This window comes from Anser cygnoides, chromosome 1 (assembly GCF_040182565.1).
Source record: "Anser cygnoides isolate HZ-2024a breed goose chromosome 1, Taihu_goose_T2T_genome, whole genome shotgun sequence".
Taxonomy (NCBI): Eukaryota; Metazoa; Chordata; class Aves; order Anseriformes; family Anatidae; genus Anser; species Anser cygnoides.
The window spans coordinates 169074744-169094800 of NC_089873.1; the positions used below are offsets into that span (position 1 = coordinate 169074744).

At 35.3% G+C, this 20057-nt stretch overlaps 1 protein-coding gene across 7 annotated transcripts in view; it reads right to left on the minus strand.

Moving 5' to 3' along the window:
* Nucleotides 1-20057, minus strand: part of PIBF1 (progesterone immunomodulatory binding factor 1) — a 126424-nt gene that overhangs the window by 76311 nt on the left and 30056 nt on the right. For all 7 annotated transcript variants that reach the window (XM_048079134.2, XM_048079137.2, XM_048079132.2 and 4 more), the window contains exons 9-10: nucleotides 18861-18986; nucleotides 16693-16791 (exon numbers count right to left, since the gene is read on the minus strand). In XM_048079134.2, the coding sequence (XP_047935091.2) occupies nucleotides 16693-16791; nucleotides 18861-18986 (225 nt within the window). The remainder of the gene's footprint in view (nucleotides 1-16692; nucleotides 16792-18860; nucleotides 18987-20057) is intronic.

The window sequence follows — 20057 nt, forward strand, 5'->3', positions numbered from 1 at the left end:
CAACAACGAAGCATTTCTGCACCTGACTGCTTTTCTGTTCCTTCTCCGATGCCTTAGAATTCAAGTACGGAAAGTCTACATTCAACAATAACAATTTTTGGTGACACACACTCTATTGCTGTTTATCTTCCTGGCTACTACAATACAATGGCTGCAATCCCAGAGAAAATGACAAAAAAAAAAGTGATTTAATAAGAAAATTAGACAGTTTTTATTGCTTTTTGAATATGTGGCCTCTTCCTGTACTTCCACACATCTACAAGTCTGTTACCACAATTATTGTGAGAAATCTTGCTGCGGTTCTTTTTCTCCTTCCTTGACTACGAAATTTTTAAGTAAATATGTAAAGAATACTTTTATTCTCTATATAAGCAATGGTAAGGTGACTATATGGATAATTCTCCCTCTTCATTATGTGCTTAGAGTTGTGATTCAGCCTGACAAAATTCAGAGGTTTGACTCAATTACTCACCCACAAGCATCCATATGACTTTGGGATCCCACCTTGCCTGTAACTGTTGCTCCAGAAGTGTAGATGCATCCTGTATGTCTTCTTGTCATATATGCCATCTTTGTGAATGTCTGAATATCTTATATGGCATTGGATGCTTATGTTTAGGTAACTAAAAGCTTTTTACACTGTCTCCCATAAAACCCTCACAGAGAAGCTCATGGAAGAGGCCACGTAAACAGAGGGAGGTGAACTGAAAACTGAATGGCCAGGTGCAGGGGGTGGCAATCAATCAGTGGCACAGTCTAGTTGGATTAGGAGGGGAATATCTGTTATACCAAAGGGTTGTGCTGCCATCCAGAGGGACCTGGGCAAGCTGGAGATATTGTTCTGACAGGAACCTGCTGCAGTTCAACAAGGAGAAGTGCAGAGTCCTGCACCTGAGGAGGAACAGCCCCAGGCACCAGTACATGCTGGGAATAGGCCAACTGGAAAGCAGACCTGCAGAGAGGGACCTGGGGGTCCTGGTGGACACCAAGTTTGCTGTGAGTCAGCGGTGTGCCCTTGTTTCTAAGAAGGCTTATGGTTTCATGGACTGCATTAGGCAAAGTCTTACAAGCAGGTGGAAGGAACTGATCCTTCTCCTCTACTCAGCACTGGTGAGACCACACCTGGAGTACTGGGTCCAGTTCTGGGCCCACCAGTACAAGAGAGACTTGGACATAATGGAGATAGTCCAAGAAAAATCTGCATAAACAAAGGGACTGGAGCCTCTCTGAAAGCCTGAAAGAGGCTCGGAAGACTGCAACCAGATGATCTTCCAACGTCCCTTCCAACACGGGCTGTTCTGTGATCCTATGAACTTCACCCATTCTGTGATTTTGTAAATCTAAGTTTAGAAAGGCTTAGGCCATCCACATGTAAGGCAGGTCCAGTATAATTGGTGAAAATTAGTTACTGCAGTCAAAGGTTCCTAAAGAGAGCCCTGCAGCAGCAATTTTCATTTGGTCAGCTGAATAGTTCTCCAAACCTCACTGATTGTGTTTACTGAGGTTCCACTGCCTACTATCTCACATTTGCAACTCCTCTGCAGTACCCATGCTCCGTATACCTACATTTAGGTGAGTCGTATCTCATGTTGAGTACATGAAGCAGAAACATTGCACATCTTCCAGAATATGCCTAATATGTCAGTGTGTGATTCTTCATTTAGCAGCATAACCATAAAAACAAGTAAGAATGCATATATAAATGCAGGACTTAGAGCAGGGCTAGAAAATGTAAGATACTGTCTCTTTTCATCCAGAATCCATATGCCTAGAAGACAGAAAAGACTGACCAAAAAGATACTTTACATGATCTCAGGTTAACTAAACTATTAACATGATCCAGCTATGCAAGAGACATGCAATTCCAGGAACTACTAAGGTACATCCAGGGGAAAGTATGTTATTGTGCAAGATACAGTATGAAATTAGGTGGAACATTTCAGATTTCCAGTTATCTGTGTTGAAGGAAGGTCAACATTAAACAAAAATGCTACTCAGATGTTCAAGACAACAAGAAACCTATCCCATGAGACAAGCTACAGTTTAGGAAAATCAAATCTGACAAAGACTTTAATGGGCAGTGAGAAGGAAAGATGCCAGAACAACAGAAATTTAAGGACTGATGCTGGCACTAGAAACTACTTATTATAGTCCAGAGGAAAAAAAAAAAAAAAACAACACATTAGAACAGGAATTAAAACTCCATCTAACCACTTACAATTAAAGTACCTTCCATCAGGAATACTGGAGATTAGTTTAATTTATAAGAAAGTTACACGCAATGACAAAAGAATGACCTTGAAGGGTCACTCTTAAGTTACGTATATAAACCTTACAAGTAACTTCTCTATTACCGATATCCACTTTTATTTTTAACAATGGGAAAAGAAATGCAAAGAGGCAATTAACACATCTAAAACATGCTAATATAACTTTTCTAAAACTTGTATTTTAATTGTATTTTTATGATTTTTTTATGATTATGATTTTTATGATTGTGCAGATTTGTCTGATTGGCTTTCACAACAGATAAAACAACAACAAAAAGCAACCAAACACAAAACCCAAAAGCTGTTCTTTTGTGATATTTTGCTTAACTCATGCACAGGTCAACTCATAGCAGCACTTGCTGCCAATAAGTCTAGGCAAATTGGCCTAACATCCAGGTAACACCAACAGCAGGGAGACAAAGGAAAAGGACCCAGGTCTTAAAGTTCCTAGGTGAGTGCTCACAGCGCATTAAAGAAGAGACAAGAGTAGTACTTATCTCCACTTCTAACAGCATTCGGGAGTGAACTCAATGCTTTTGCATGAGTTAGCTACAATCTAATAAAAAACACCCTTCAGGGACTTGAACAGAGTTCAAGCACCTCCCTACTCATATCAAAATAAGTACTTAGCTTTCCAAACCAGGAGACTTCCGAGCATGCACACGGACCTCGATCTAGATGTGCTCCAATTTGGAATGCAGGCTGATTTTAAGTGCCTCTGAGGTTAGGTGGTGCTTGAGAACAGGAGGTATTGGTAAGACTTCCACGGAATCTAGTCACGGAAAATCTGCTCCCAGATATCACTATGACAACCTGCTGGAAAACCACTAGTACGTGCAAACCCTGTACTCATCAGTGATGTACCAAATTTCAAGTACAGTTATGGCATACTTTGTTTAATGGTGCTGTCACACATTTAGACCTAAAGAGACCTCCATGTATTTTATAATACAGAAGCACTGGTGCTCATAAAATGGTGTATTGTCCATTTGTTTTCTGTCCTTTCTCCCCTTTTCTCTAAAAGGGGAAACGCAAGCTTCCTCTTCACTTGGGTGTGGACTTTCTAATAGTTACTGCAAAATATCCAAGACTGAAAATTTTGAAGGAACATGTTGTCGTCCTGCCTTCTGTAGTTTTATTAACCAGATCTAATCCTCTGTATAATCACAACCACAGACCTTCATAATGCCAATGAACTTCTGTCACTCTATCTTTCCTAATCGTGGAATACAGCAGAGTTCATTAAAAAAGCTATCATACTTCACAGTGAAAATATTTAATTTTATGACCAATAGCTGATACATGCTTAAAGGTTCTGTTTTAACATTCTTCTTCCCAAGCAACGTTGAACAGTAAAACCTCTAAAAAACATGAATTTGAGAAAAAGGATTGTATGTAACTCATTTCACTCGGAAAAGACAAGTGGGACGGACTCACTTCACGTAGCTTCAGATGTTTACAACATAGGTATCTACATCCAAGCTAGTCATGTAGATGTTTACAACATAGGTATCTACATCCAAGCTAGTCACGTAGACTTCCTTTATATTTTTAAGTCAATGCAGAGAAACAACTTCATCCCAGGGCAGGCATGTGAAGTTAGACAACAGTCTAACCACTGCCAGCCACAGTAAAAACTGTACACAAATCCATGCTACACTTACCTTTCTCAAAAAAAAATATGTTCAAATTCATCCAAAGTCTAACAGTATTACATTAAAACAAAACAAATAAAAAATGTAACAGAATTATGAACCAGTGGTATGAACCAAAATGACATCTCATATATATATATATTTTTTTTTTCAAGGGTTCTGGTAAAGTATCAGCCAATTATCCGGAAAAAAAACGTTAGAACTGGAAGGAGATATTCAGCTTATACTGAACAAAATGCATACAACTTTACATCAATAAGATTTACAATTTCCACCTCTGGAATTAGCCACACAGAAGTAACCACATGGGCAGAACAGAGAAATGGACTCTACCACCACCACCAACACACTGCCTTCAACTCACCTAATCCGTTCATGCTACCATTGTCTCTTTGCCTGGCTTAGTCCAGTCCGCCAAGAGAAAGACTGGCAAAATGCACTGCATATTCTACATTCAGGTGAATCCCGCTCAGTGAAGTTTTCATGACTGCTCTTCTGTCTCATCTCTTTTTCATTCATGTTATGGCTTTCCCCACCCCTCATATTTATTACCTTTCCTCTTCTTTTGCCTATCTTAAATCTTCTGCAAGTTTCATAACAACTTTATAATGGAAGGAGAAGAATGTCTCATGTTTTGTCTGACAAAATAATAGACTTTTGATCCCCTAAATTAACTCCTCCCCCCCCCTTTTTGATGTTCTCCTTGATGAAAAGTTAAGTATATTTAAGACCAATTGGGGGTGGGGGTAAGGAGGGTTTTGAAATAGGTTTCCTTTGTTACACCACACAACCAAGGGAAAAAGGACTCCAGGAAATCTATACCATGAAAGCCTTAGTAATCCAACTTTTAAATGTTTTAAATGTTTCCTCCATCTTCTAAATCTAATAAAAAGCCAAAGAGATTTTTAAGGGTAGCAATTACAGTAAGAACAACTTACTGATAACATCGTGTTGCATCGTGGACAACAAGCAGATGGTTATTTGGAACAGAGAATCACAGACTTGCAAAGTTATCCTTACTGTGAATATTATACTAACAAAAATGCCGCCAACAACTGGAGAAAATTTAGGGTGGTATTCACATCCAGATTGCAGAAACGTAACTGTGTCTAAACACAGGGCATCAACATCTGAGCAAAGTAGCCAAGCTCCCATTACAATAAATTTTCCAGATACCAGGAAGCCAGGAAAGAAAAGTTAAAATAAAAATTATTATTTAAGTAACAGATAAACGGAAAGAAACTCTCTCAAAAATGGAACAATGGTAATTTGGAAGTGTGTTGTGTGCTTTTTTTTTTAATCTAAATATGCTTGTTCTGCCTCCCCCATTTTCCTCTCATTCCACCCCCATTACTCATAACTCCCTTTTAATCATATGAACTATTTAATCTTGAGTTCTTTTCTATTATTTGAATTGTCAAGGTTACACATCAGGGAACAGATTAAAGTGTGGAATGACATATGACAAAACAATGTCATTAAAACAGAGATGGCACTATATTTGTTTTGAAACAAAACTGTAAAATTGAAAAATAAATCAGCATGAAACTGCAAAGTTCAGTTTGCAAAGAAATCTATCATTTGTCTGGTTAAAATACTCCATTTACAATGCTCTGCCTGTAAAACTCAAGGATCTTTCACCAAAGTATTCTCCCTGTTTTACGGAATGGTTAAACTGAAACGTGCTAAAGGTGAAAAAATGAAAATAAGACCTTGCCAAATGCTTTTAGGCTTATCACAAAGGACACTTCTGCATTCTAAAAGGTCTATTCACAGTCATCACGTTAGTAAAATATTATTTGGAAGCAGTTTCTAAAACTGGATGCAACATTCATTTACATGTATCTGCCAAGTTTTAAAATGTTTTAGAAGCTAAACTAAAACATGTTGAAAATGACTCATTGTGGTACCAGATTATGTACTGTAGGAAATAAGAACTCATTTACAAGTGGGAGAAATGCACTCACACTTCATCTGTGGGAATTCACTAGACTTCCCTTCCAGTAAACATTATATTTTAAAATAATGACGGAAAATATGCTTCTTTTAACTGAAGTTTATGAAAAGATTTATACATCTGGCATTACAAAAGAGACTTGCAAAGATAAATGTAAAAACTGTCTTTAAAAATAATTCACAAATAATCTTGCCAAAAGATATCAATTTTACAATAGAGGAGGTTGCAATATTTTTACTTATTTTGATGGCTAAATTAAAACTGTTTAATAGTTTTGTATAAACAGATAACCATTTGAGACAAAGGACAAAAAGTTTGATTATTTTACTAAGTTAAATAAAAAATACAGGAGGAGGATCGGCAGGCAAACAAACAACCACAAGGTAGCTCTTTCCTAACTTATAACGTCAACTACCTTCTGTTTGTCTGCATGTTTTAATAATGCGAGTACCTTGCAGCAAATTCACTCCTTTAAAAAGTGTTTTCTTCCTTTGAATAGAGACTGTCATCCAGCTCCAAGAAAACAAACTTGACAAATTTACCCCATTCATCAATGTGTATATAATACTTTTAAAAATGCCCAGAACTGACATAACACAGAAATCAAACCCAGAATTCACAACCTGTGAATGGGAACAGTGTGTCATAAGGGAAAGAACTAAAACCTGAAAACCCAGTCCCACTAGCTTATAAAGCACACCACATGTAAGAACAAAAAAATGTCCTCAATGAACATATAACAGAAGCAAGACAATATTCCATCACACAGTTTTAGATGTAAAAATCTTAAAATTAATGTATCAATCTGTGCTTCACCTCAAAGAGACAAGATTTAGATTGGTCACACCCCATTTATCCTCTTATGTGAAGAGAAACAGTCTCAATTGAGTATAGTTGGGGATCTGAGAGTCAGTTAAATGCCTGAAGTTAGTGAGCATGAAGAGAAGAGAACTACCACTTTTAACTCACCTACTTACAGCACCATTTTGCACACACACACACAAAAACTTTCTCCCTTTCCCACATGGATTTGAATGGGAAAAATTCTTCCTCTCTCTACAACCCACAAAGAGTTCTGATGTCCCCGGTATAATACATCCAAGGTGAAATGGAAAGATGAAACTTTCTGAACCATCTTGAAGCTTATGATCTAGATTATATTCCTGGGAAGGAAAAGGTTAATATCTCAAAGAAAAGACAACAAACATTAAGCAAAATTTCAGAAGGAATGAATCAGATGAATCACTGCACTTTTGTATCTGTTTATCCGTGGCAATGGACACCTTCCACGAAACAATCAGAACATCCATGAAAACAATTCCAGATGACAAAGTTTCACATCAAAGCTTAAACTACATTATGTACGTATACATGCAGTAGTTATTTGTTACAATACCAGCTATAAGTTGCATCATTTTGACCATATAATTTAAATATTAGAAAAGATATGCAAATAGACTTATCTACTTTCCTTTTTTTTTTTTTAAACCTATCCACTTTTATGTAATGCTGCTCTCAGAGGCCCACTCAGAATAAATATTCCCATCCCAATAAGGTCTTGCAAAAGTAATGTTTTTTTTTTTTTTTTTTTTACTATAAAAAACACTTAACACTTGTACACTCGCTGATATCATAAATACCTCAAAGTAGTACTACCCTTTTGGTTTCCCCAGGATTCAAGCATCATGTCACATCTAAGTGCCACTATAGCTGCATAATTTTTGCTAAAAATGCTGCTAATGTGTCACATAAGGACCCTGCAGCTATCCAGGATCAAGGTATTTTTTAGCAAGCTCTTGAACTCTGGTTAACTATGCATATTAAGCATTAAGTGCACACTCAGTTCTGTGGTTTCATAGAATATTCTTACAGAATTACCCAGAGTCACATAAGCAAACAATATTATGCCTTTAGATCATTTAGCTAGAAACACAAACAGCTCTAGAAACTATCTAAATAGCTTTCCACTGAGGAAATGGAGCATGGCCTAAAGGACATGGCCTTCCCAATACCCAAAATGTGATGGCATATAGCTTCAAAACAATTTACCGGTGTCCCTGAATGTAAACAACTCTGCGCCAAACCTGACAAAAATGGATACATTCTTGAGGAAACACCTAGATACAAGATCATACAAAAGGGAAGTCAGTCCTTCAGCCCTGGTTTTCCTGTTCTCTCCTGTTGAGGCACTGGACAAGTCAATCTCATGAAGAGAGGAAGCAGCAAACAGGATGCCAAGAACTCAAACAGTGGTTTCATCAGTTGTGAGCACTATGTGTAAATACCTTACTGCCTCTCTCATTTGGGAAGACCTCAGTATGATTAAGGTCAATTAGGCATATTCAGTACTGGAAGAATTAATGTCAAAGGCAAACAGCTCCCTGCAGCGTATGGTCTGAAAGTACCTTGGCTCACTGATACGCACTGTTTTGGTAGTCTTCATGAACACAGCATGATGGTTCTTCATTTACAGAATATCTGTCAAACAGACTAGCTACCCTCAATTACAGAACAACATGCTGTTGTTTTCCTATTTCATGAGAGCTACTTAGAGGTAACGGGTATCACCACCATGCAAGTAAGGAACCAGCTGAGAGCAGACGACTTCAGCTTCCTATTTATACCTGACATTTTATCAATGGTTTTAATTTGATTCTGCACAGACAAGCTCCACCCAAAATTCAGCCCAAAGCTCTAATAAATGCTAGTCTCCATGTCCAACACTTCAGGGAGTCTCCCGTAAGTTTACTATGTCACCCGTAAAATTGCAAAGCTTCCCTTCTCAGACCACGTAAGCACCTCTTTAGGCAAACTGCACTTGAACAATTAGTTGTCCAGACAAGAGCACAGCATCATATCTTTTTCCAGATGATATCCTGTGTGCTGCCAGGAGTTGGACTTGATGATCCTTATCGGGATACTCTATGATTCTATGATAATTCTAGAAGGTAATGACCTACTGATGCTAGAACCTTTATGGTTACTGAGACACCAGGACTGAAGAAGTCTATAGCGTTAACCACCTAGTTCACCCTGAACTTTACTTAGGGTTTTGTCAAAAAGCTTTGGATGTTATATGGAAATACACATACAGAAAAAAAAACACAGAGAACCTTATGTTCATAACTTAGGTTTCAAAGTTTATGCCTTTTTGCTTTATAGCTTCTAGATCTGCAGATCTGTTTGAAGTTTCCTTATCCCGTAATACTTGCATTTAATATATAACATGACACCCAGCAAAGGAACACTAGAAGACAGGATGGCCACAATATCAGATTTTACAAACAGATTGTCAAAATTTTGAGTAACAGTGAAGACAAATACTTAAAAAAAAAAAAAAGCTGTAGAATATCTAAGGCAATGAAAAAAAAGACAGATTATACAACAAAATCTTTATATTCCCAGTCATTTGCTCAAATATTAGAAAACTGTAATAGTTAAACGAGTGTCTGAAAAATCATAGTAATTGAGACAACTAATCTTATGGTACATATTCAAGTACAGGTACATATTTTTGTGCTTATCTGTGTTAGCTACATATCAAGCTACACAAAATCATCCCCCACACTATTGTACAGTGGTTAGAATTTTCAGATGTGCTATTTTCTGTTATTTTATTTACAGTATACTATTAAAAGAAAACTTCTATAGTTTTAGTAGGCTGAAATATAATATCTAAATAACCATCATTTGAATATCAAAATATTCATAGCCATACAGAAAATACAATATCCCTGCTTTAAAGAATTTAGCTTTTGAACAGGAATTATAATACACAGCTTTAGTAGACATATGCAACTAATAATCACTGCAGGTATATGGTCATGTTATTTGTGAGTTGCTTTTCTCCCACATTCTAAAAAATGTGGAGTTTCCTTATAAACAGTTTATATTCTCATCTGCCATTGAAGTGTTAATCTTTTGGGCTGCCTAATGCTGCTAGAGGCTTCACAATGAACTGTCTTCAAGCTCAGACGGTTAGAAACACTCCAGGAAAAAAAAAAAATATTTGCATATATAACCTGATATATGTATCAATCAAAAAAATAACCCAACACATTAAAATCATCGTCAGAAAAATGCTTTCATTTATATCTTGTCATTACATCCAGTCTAGACTTTTCAAAGGGACACAAAGCACATAAAGCAAGCAGTTAAGAAAGCAGTATTTTACAACTTCTGTTCAACATCACATAGCTGTAGCATATCAGAAGAAAGGTCATGGAGCCTGGTAATCCTGTCTCCAACCAGAGCTAGAAGTGTGTATTTTGAGAAGACCAAGAAAGATGTTTGTGTACTTTGCATCTCTCCCTAAGTTCTCCCACTAGCGTCCAACTATTTCTAGCTCAAGAACTAGCTAGAAATTAGCTGAGCTGGATGTGGTTTCTACTTAAGTAGCTTTTTCAGTCTTCCTTTGAGCCCATGTAAACTTTTAGCACCTGAAACATCATTTGGTGAAGTTGTGAAGAGACACTATTTGCTGATTGCCAGTGCTCGTCATTAACAAGCTGTACACTGTGAATCGCAAAAATGTGTGTGTAAATGAGGGATACTAACAATCATATGAAAATCATGGCTTGCAGTGGAATTTTCATCCCTATCATTCAAGACGTATAAGATGACTAAGCAGCAGCACCCTCATATAGAATGCCTCTTGAGGGATCTTACAACCGCTTTTGAAGTTGTTCTAAAAGGACATTGATACACCTTCAGTCTTCCCAGGCTACCAAAAAACGTAAACACCTGAAAGAGTAAATAGTTTCTTAGGTACTCAGCATAATAGCCATCACAGAATTTTAACATTTTGCTTTTATTAATCTTAATGTTTTAAGATTAGGTCTAGCAAGAAATGAATAGGTAAAACAAGAATGCATACTTGAAGGAAAACCTTTATACAATTGTAGTCTTAGTCTGGGGAAACAATATGAGGATACGTTGGTATTATAACCTTCCCAAGCCATCCTTAATATCTTGTGAGAATTATTTCTTAAGAGCTGTGTCAAATGGAACTTCAGTTGAAAGATTTCTAGAGCTATAAATATAGTCATTGAACATTTCATGCAGAGTAAGAGAACAAACATAGAAGACTGTTCCAGATGTAACAAAGCTCACAAATGCCAGCTATCAGCCCAATTTGTAGTTCCTGTGAGTCTTAACCTGGCAATTCTCTACCTAGTGCTTATCATTCAAGACAGCTACAGTGACTGCTTATGGGCTTAAACCATTGATCCTGGAAGGATGCTATCTTAGCTAAGAATGCAAAATGTTGAGATGCCTATTAGTGAACAAGCAAAGATTGCTAGGCATGCCCTAGCAAGTGTGCAGTCTTCCCAATGCTACAACTTGTGTATTTGATCAAATCAGCTAATTAAATTTTCTCCTTTTGTTTATTAAAATGCTTTCCACTTACAGTGGAATCTGAAGTAAGCTTTGAGGTATGTCAGATTTATTTATTTATTTATTTTTACACAGAAACATTATAGAAAGAGAGTCACTTTACTTAGAGAGCAGCTTAAAATCATCCATTACGACGTAAAGCCTACTGAAACGTATCCTCAGAAAGGAAAAAAAAATAGTAGCCATTTCAGCATAAATCACGGATGCACAGAATTCCTTTTATTACAGATTTCAGTGCTACTTCTACAGTCTGAAAACAAACCAGACCTAGTCTCCCAGGAAACTGACTTTTTCTTTGCTTCTTTATCATGCTACCGCTCCTTCTTTCACTGCTTTCTTTGCATTGATTCTGAGCTTCCAAGAAGGTGTATTTCAGCAATTTCCATGACATCTCCATCTTACCCTTTAGCTGCACCCTGTAATTATCTTTCTCATCAGGAGAATAAGATGAAGGCAGTTTTTAATGGGAAGTGCGTAGTAGTTACATTGACTATGGTTGAAATCTAGACTAGGTCTAACAATGACAGGAAATGGCTCAGCTTTATTCTGATACAAATCTTTGATGTTATTAAGATATACACATCATGCTATAGAAGTCACAGATTATCAGAGCAACAACAAATGGTTATTAAACACAAAAGTATTTTAGAAAATACTGATGTTAATTGAAACTGAAAATTTTAAGCAGTAGTAATTTTCGAGATCTACATGGCACTTCAATGCACAGGATTATAAAATACTTCATATATATAAGTAGCGGTTATGTCTAGGGAGTAAGAGGTTATGGCAGTAGTTTTTATATTGGGTTATGGCAGTTTTGACAAAGAAATATTTAGGCCTGAAGGTTGTTATTTTTAATTAATTGTTTAAAATATTTTATACAAATATTTTTGAAGAGATAATAGGTTCTTATTTAAACATGAGCAGTAAAATACATTGATTAATCATTTTAAGATTAGACTCCTGTGATTGCAGTCATCAACATCCAGATTATTAAAACATGTTAGTAAAAGGGGTAAATAATTACTTTTCATGTTTCTATTAAAAATGAATGTATAATATAACAAATGCTAATTTAATCACAACATTCCTGCATACTCAGAGACACTAAATGAAAAGAAACATTTATTTACGCAGTAAATTTATCCAATGATTTTATCATCTAAAATAGTCGTCTCCAGGCTTGTTTAAAATTAATACAAAACGTATAGGGATCTTCATTTCACTTAAATACCCATTTTATAAACAGGATTGATTACCTCTCCTGATCACCTACAAAGTTTAAGACAGATGACTAAAGCCAGATAGCATTAATCTCACCTCCGAATGAATTCTAGAAGAACTATCTTTACAAAGAACAAAGACAAAAGGGGGAAAAAGATTCAAATATTGAAGATTCAAGGTCAGACTAAGCCTTCAAAGCGTATACATGCCCTGCACCTGACTGAAGAGCATTATGTAGGTAAACACCACCATAGAGAACTCTTTACTTTTTTTTTCTTTTCTACTTACAACTACCTAATTTTTTATTCTATTGCACTCTTTATTTGATTAAGGCATTTCTAAATAGAAACACTAAAGATACTCCTAGAGGTGTTTTCTTCTCTTAACAGATTATTCATTACTTAACTAATAGTTTTAATGGATGAGCTATATAAATAAATCCAGAAATGTTTACATAATAAGCCAAAATCTTTCAAAGTCTTTATACAACAAACCTAAGACTAAACTATTTTTTGTAGTCATCATCCTGACTTTGCTCAACCCAACTGTAAAAACATCATAGTAAAATGCCCTTTCAACATCTTTGCATATTTAAATACACTAAAAAAATAAGCCACACATACATACTTAAAAATATCTTACTTCCTCATAGACAGAGGCAGCAATTTAAGCCCTCCATTAGCTTTCGTAAGATTTTTTTTTTTTTTTAAATAGTGCCTACTGCAAGGTTGAAGGAACGCTATTGCCATTACAAAGTTTTCTTAGTGTTCTTTTTACTGCATATTTATTAATTTCTCCATTTTTCTACACATCTCATTTTATCATTCCAAAAACAGAAAATCACCTTGAGTAGTACATCACATTAGCAGCAATGAACTTCCCATAGCAGAATACAAATTTTCTTGTTTGGTCACTAAGAAAAATAAGATCTTCTAAAAAATAAAAATTAAAAAAAAAAAAATCACACCATCTAGGGATTTCCCTTGTATTCCCAGTAATTCTGATTTTTTTTTTGTTTGTTTTGGAGAGTTTCCACAGATAAAGCTAAGCTGTACAGTTCTGGAAAAAAAATTACACTCCTTAAGTTTTAAAGGAAGGGAATAAACAAAAGGCAAGAGGTAGCTGTTGTAATATACCCTGAGGTGAAGTGCTCTTGCATGAGTTTACCCCATATTAGGCTTTGGATTCCACTTTGAACACCCTGCCATGGGAGCCATTTTATTTTGACCTCTAATCTTATATGTAACTAGAAAATTTAACTCGTAGGAAAAAGCAATAGGAAGCAAGGCTGTTCTTGTTCTGTTTTTCAGTTATGTTCCTGCCCTCTCTCTGGCAAGGACTACTAAGAGGATAACAGTATTTTCAAATAACACTTGAGAAATATTCAAAAGAATGAAGAGTTAGAACATATTTAGCATCTACACTTAGCTGTGTAGTAGAAGACGGAACTATTAGAGTTGCTCTCCTCATTCAACCCTGAGACTTTCAATTGAGTTAACATAGCTTTAAAATTTGAAAATTTCTCAGTCACACTATGAGCAGTTTGAGGCAAGTGAAAATGTCTCCATTTGGTCAATTTTCTAGAACATGTAACATTGGCCACAGTTTAAGCCAAAATATCAAACCTGTTCTTTCATTGTCACATGTAAATGAAACATTCTCACACAGAATTCACATCTGTATATTAGCAAGGAGAGCAACAAAAATTACATCCTGACATCACAGTGATCTACTTTGAGGTCAAAACAACTGATTGTTTATCAATGTAACACTTCCACAAATACTATCACTTCAGCATTTTATTGGCATTCATAACTGGCTATTTACAAAAAGGTATCACAGACATCAGTAAGCAGAATGAAAATAACTGCACTTGACTAGAAAATTGGCTATTAGTTACACTTCTGATCACAAGATTTGCCAGGGGCTTTATTTAACCAGAATTCAGGCCAGTCAACATTCCACATACTTCTGAAGCTTTCAAACATGTTTGTTTATACAGATTATGATACCAGTGGTAACTACGATGAGTCACCTTGTTTTCAATAAAGCAGAACTAGCTGTTATAATCACTTAAATATAGAATTGGACAACATAAGTGCCCTTTTTTTATTGTTGGGGATTCTGGTTATATTAGATTTTTTTTGACCCACAAAACCATCATATTTCAGTCCACAGTAACCTCAGACTTTGGGGTCTTAAGTTATTTATTCCATCTCATCATGCCAATTTGCTACTTTGCAATTCATTAGGGCAGATAATTTGGAATATGTAAAAAGCCACAGTCTTGACACCTGTACTGTAGTTAGCAGGGATGCAGTTTTAAAGGGAGACCTACTTTTTAAAGAAGTAGGTCTTTTTCACTGTCTCAAATAGAATTTTCTTCTTTAAAAAGCATAGTCATCTGAGGAATAACCTACTTCCTTGAGCTCCAACACCAGTACTCATCAACTTATTTAAAGGGAAGAAAGAAGAGTTTTACTTAATTGGAGAACTTATGAATAAAAAAAAAAGTTACAGTAGGATGGAGGCATGAGTATTTATGAAGATGATGGTAAATAGCATATTACTAGTTTTCTTATTTTTCCTCTTATTTCTAAAAAAACTTCAAAATTGTTTCTTATGTTTCTGATTACAGGGTATCTTCTCAAAAAAGCAAGAGTAGGAAAAAGGTGACATCATATAAATGGGAGTACAGCAGAATAGAAAAATATTTTCTACATGGCTTTTAAATTTGAAAATATACTAAGAATTATAAAGTTGGTACTTCCATTAAAAACAAGAAAGCGTACATATTCAAATTATCATAAGCTAGACCTATTTTTCAGAAGAGCTTCTAGTTAGATATGAGTTCCTCAAGTCATGGCGAGTTATAACTCAGTGAAAGCTGCGAGTCTCATCAGAAACACACGGTTGACTTGTATTAGCATTTTAGTTTGGTTCAGGAGATAAGTTTTGAGCCAAGTTTCCTGGTTGTGCCCAGTCAACCAGCTTTGATTTCTATACTTTGATTTTTCTGCTGGAGCTGTCATCTCAAAGTTTGCTAACTGAATTCCTTTTTTAGAATCTAAGAACACCTATAATGCTTTCAGCCCAAACTAGAATCAACCTGAAGTCAAACCCCTGAAGATGAGCATGAATGTCATGTCCCCTAATCCACCCTGTTTACTCTAGAACTATACCTCATGTTTCACACCATTAGATAGTGCTGACATTTTTTCAGTCCTTTGTGGTTAATGTTGGGGCAGTGCTATTTCTTCACTAGTACTGCCACTGCAATGCAGGAGTTTTTTATGCAAAACATAAAGGCTTTAAATAATTTGTGTTTGTGCTTAAATTAACACTTCATGTGATTACTATGTGCAATTAAAAACAACTCCAAGCAAAAAAAAAAGTTCACATAAGTACTTCCTTTGAGTAGATGACAGGGTGGTACACTTGGTTAGTGCACTGACCTTTTTGTTTTGGAAAAAAGAGATGTACTAAACAATTAAACAAGCCCCAAAATTAAGGCCATATGACAAACATACCCTGAACAATTTTGATTATGGTCAATAGTTCTTAAATATGCCATAATTTACTAATACTAATAATAGCTGATATTCTAAATTTACAAAAAGCGAATACAAGGTGCTGCAGAGCAAGAAGGTAGACAGCAAACCAGCAGAGAATCAGCTATAGTTCCCCTATACCAATGTGAACTGCACTGTGAGTTTGTATAGACCCTGTATTTTATATGCTGACTAGGAAAGAGGGAGGAAAGGAAACAGTAAGAAAAGAAGCATGTAGCAAGCATAACAGTTTATGACTACTGCTCTCTATCCACATTTTTAGAGAAATTATTAAAGTCATGTAAAAGATGTTTTCTACTTTCAACTAAAGAAAAAGAAGAGGTTCAGAGTTTAAGCACTGCTACAACACAGTATGAAATATACCTTTTCTTTCTGCAAGAGGCCTAATTAAGGTTGCATGTCTTTACAGGATTGTAGGAGGTGAATCAAGCATTCACATTGTTACTGCACTGGTAATGGAAAAAAAGTTACTACTAAAATTAAATCTGTAACTTCATTTTAACAAAATTTTTGTGATTGAAATTATTCTCCATAAGCAGAAAGACAAACCAGTCATTCCTCCTCCCTAATAGTTACACCTTTAGATTTATTTATATGCATTTTTAAAAGATACTTACTGGTCTAAGAGTTGGTCATATTTTCTTAAAGCATCCTTTTCAGCAATAACTGCTCTTTCTTTTTCAGCAACAGCATTATCTCTTGCTTCTCTCAAATTTCTGAAGGAAACAGAAGTATTCTGTCAATATTCTGTTAGGAAAAAGACTTTTGTTTCATGGATTACTACTGACTGATCTCAACTCTAATACTACCTACTTCAATTCTGATAGAGCAATAGAGGGCTGTCTGTCTATATGCTTATCCAGTACACTTCACATTACACTCATACATAGCAACAAAAATAAAAATTTCCAGTTTTGAAATTCTAAAAACAATGATCAAACAACCTAGTTATACATAGAAATCCATAAACAATTTGGAATACGAGAACTATAAATTTCTTCTTTTTTTTTTTTTGTAGGAATTCAATACATTCCAATAATTTTACTGGGTACTTCACTAAAAACTACGGGAATGGTGTCTTTCTAGCTGAGGTAACTTACAACTTTTATGATAAAGAACGAAAAGATTAGCCAGGCACAGAAATCCTACTTCCACATGCAACTAATTGCATAGTTAGTCATGTAGGTTTTGCATATTGTTGGTGTTTCCTTCTGGTTTCTATCACACTTTTATTGGATCCCACCCCACCCCTTATTTTAGCTTCTTTGACTGACTCATCCAAGGGTAAAACAACCATCGATAAATTCAAGGAAAACATCAGTCTCGTCAGACTTCGCAAAGTGAGAAGGAAAAGAGTTAAATATTAGATTAGCTTAGTTTTAATACCTTTCTGTGCTTTGAGCTTTAAGATAAAACCATCACCTTAGTTTTATTTTCAGTCATAGTCAATCAGCATCTTATCACATCACATTACTTCACTTCAAACTGTTTTGCTCCTAATTTGGGCTTCCACACTGAGGGGAAAGCACCATCTTTTGGTGAAATTCTTTTTAAAGATTATTTTATAAAAAGAGCATGCACTAGAAATCCTTTTCCTTGTAAAATATGAAGTCAAATATAAGCGATTTACACTTCAAAAGTAATTATTTCAAAGTGAGGAAAAAAGTTGCGTAGATTGGTTCCAGACGCAAACAAGATTTCCTTCAATGTTTTTTTTTTTTTCACTGATACACAGACCAATGTCAAAGCTCAACCGACAGTCTAATAATTCTTTGCAACTCAATATAGATTTGAATAGAGGAAGTGGTGTGTATGTATGTGCGCGTATATATACACATTTTACTCATGCTTGCAAAACTACAGAGTGATGCAATATATTTAATTAGAAACTTTCAGTTGCCTGGAAGACAGGCAGCAGGAGTCATGTTCTTTTTTCACTCTTCAGAGCAATAACAAAGCTACCTATTAGAAGAACAGATGCTAATGCCACAAATATCTTTTTATTATAGTTATTTTCTTGTCCACACAAGACACAATGAGTTTATAGTGAATTGTTAAGTGTTCCTCCTGTTTTAAAGGGTACAAGTGGCGAAAAAACAGGCTCAAAAATAAATATAGCACCAGAAGTACAAGACCCTAAAGGGATCCCTAACGACTTACATATATGCCTAACACCACACATAATTCCATGGAATTTAACAAGACATCACAAAATACAGAATTCAGTCCACAGGTCTTTGCAGGACTAGTATCTCCTTCAAAAGAGGATTTTATAATTTACAAGAAATGAATGCTTTTGTGAATGATAATGCTCTAAGTCTCAAACAGATTGATTTTAGAAGCGTATCAAAGTCTTACTGGTTTCTCTCATTTTTTTTTCTGCTTTGCTTTCTGCATCAGTACCTTCCTTTCTAGTTTCCTGGCAGTTTCAAGACTGTCCATACAGCATGACAGGTAAATCAACACATTTTGTATGAATTAACTAACTCTGTACATCTGAACAAACTTCAAACCACTAATGTTTATCTACAAGATGAGTTTTAATATTTCTTTTCATTAACATTGTTAATGTCACTCATTTCATAATAAATTTAACATGGTTATCTCTACTGAACAAAATTGTTTCTTGTTAGCTTTTATAAGATTTTCATTAATTTTACAATTGAACTTAATTTCTCTCATTTTGTTCATCTCTCATAAAGCCAGTCAACTAATATTGTACCTCAACACAAAATAGTACTTGCAAGTTTCTGTTTTAATTAGCTTATCGCCACATCTTATCTACCTGTTTTCACGTTCATACATCTCTTTTGAAGTGCTTCGAAGTTGTTCTATTTCTTGATTTGTTTTCAGTCTTAATTGTTCCAACTCCTCATGAAGTCTCTTTTCATATTCTGTTTTATAGTGGTCCCTATAAACAAACACACAAATGACACAGGAATTTAAAATGAATTGCATGGCCAAAATATCAAAGCTTCAGGTGCAGCAGTACAAGTACATTTTACAGTTTATTTCGATTCTTACTCATTTTCCTGCCACTTAGGCTAGCATGTCTTCTAAGCAATGTTGCTTTGCAAATTTACTGAAAATTTTACCAGGAACAAGAGCTTTCTACAAACTTTAAAATATGTAACGTTTGATTCATTTGGCATTGATTCGTCATGCAACATTATGTTTAACATTCATGCAGAAATCCTTTGTCACCCTCTACATGAGTGTTTATATTAATTAACCACTTAAAAGGATTTTTAGTTACTTACTTCCCAACATTTTATAGCTTCTTCATACGGGTAAGGGTCAGTAAACTTAATAACTACAATACTGCCATACTGCAAGATTTTGTTGTGTGTTATTTACAACTCATCCTGGGGGTAAAACATTGTAAGAAACACTGAAGATTACATGCTGTTGAAATTTGTGAAATGAAAAGATTTACTTATTTATCCTGTCAATGTTACAAATAAATTAACTAAAATAAATATATATTTTTAAGTAGCAGGTATCAGAAGATTCCAGGATAAATCATCTCATTTCAGAGTAATACTGACACTTAGCTACTGTTCAAGAATAATCAATCCACAACGAAGCCACTGGTGGCCATTACAGGTCTGGAAATAAAAGCACATATATGAAGAAATATGCATTTACTGCCATAAAAGGTTTTAGATCCTTTGGATTTCCAGTTGTGGAATAGCTTGTACGTTTTAGAACTCAGTACCTGAACTGGCCAAAAACTTCCTCTGATTTAAACAAAAGCATTACGTTATTTACATATTACAGAATGTATGCTGTTCAGGTTTTCATGCTTGTTTTTTTATTAAGACACTGAATTTGAGGTGGCTCTTCAAAGTAAATATTTCTCCCTTCCTTACTCAAGTGCACCACTCTATAGCAAGGTATTTTGTGAAGATCTTTGATACAATACAGAAGTTAATGACCCCAAAAGCACACTGTACTGTACATTAGAATTTTTTTTCCCTGT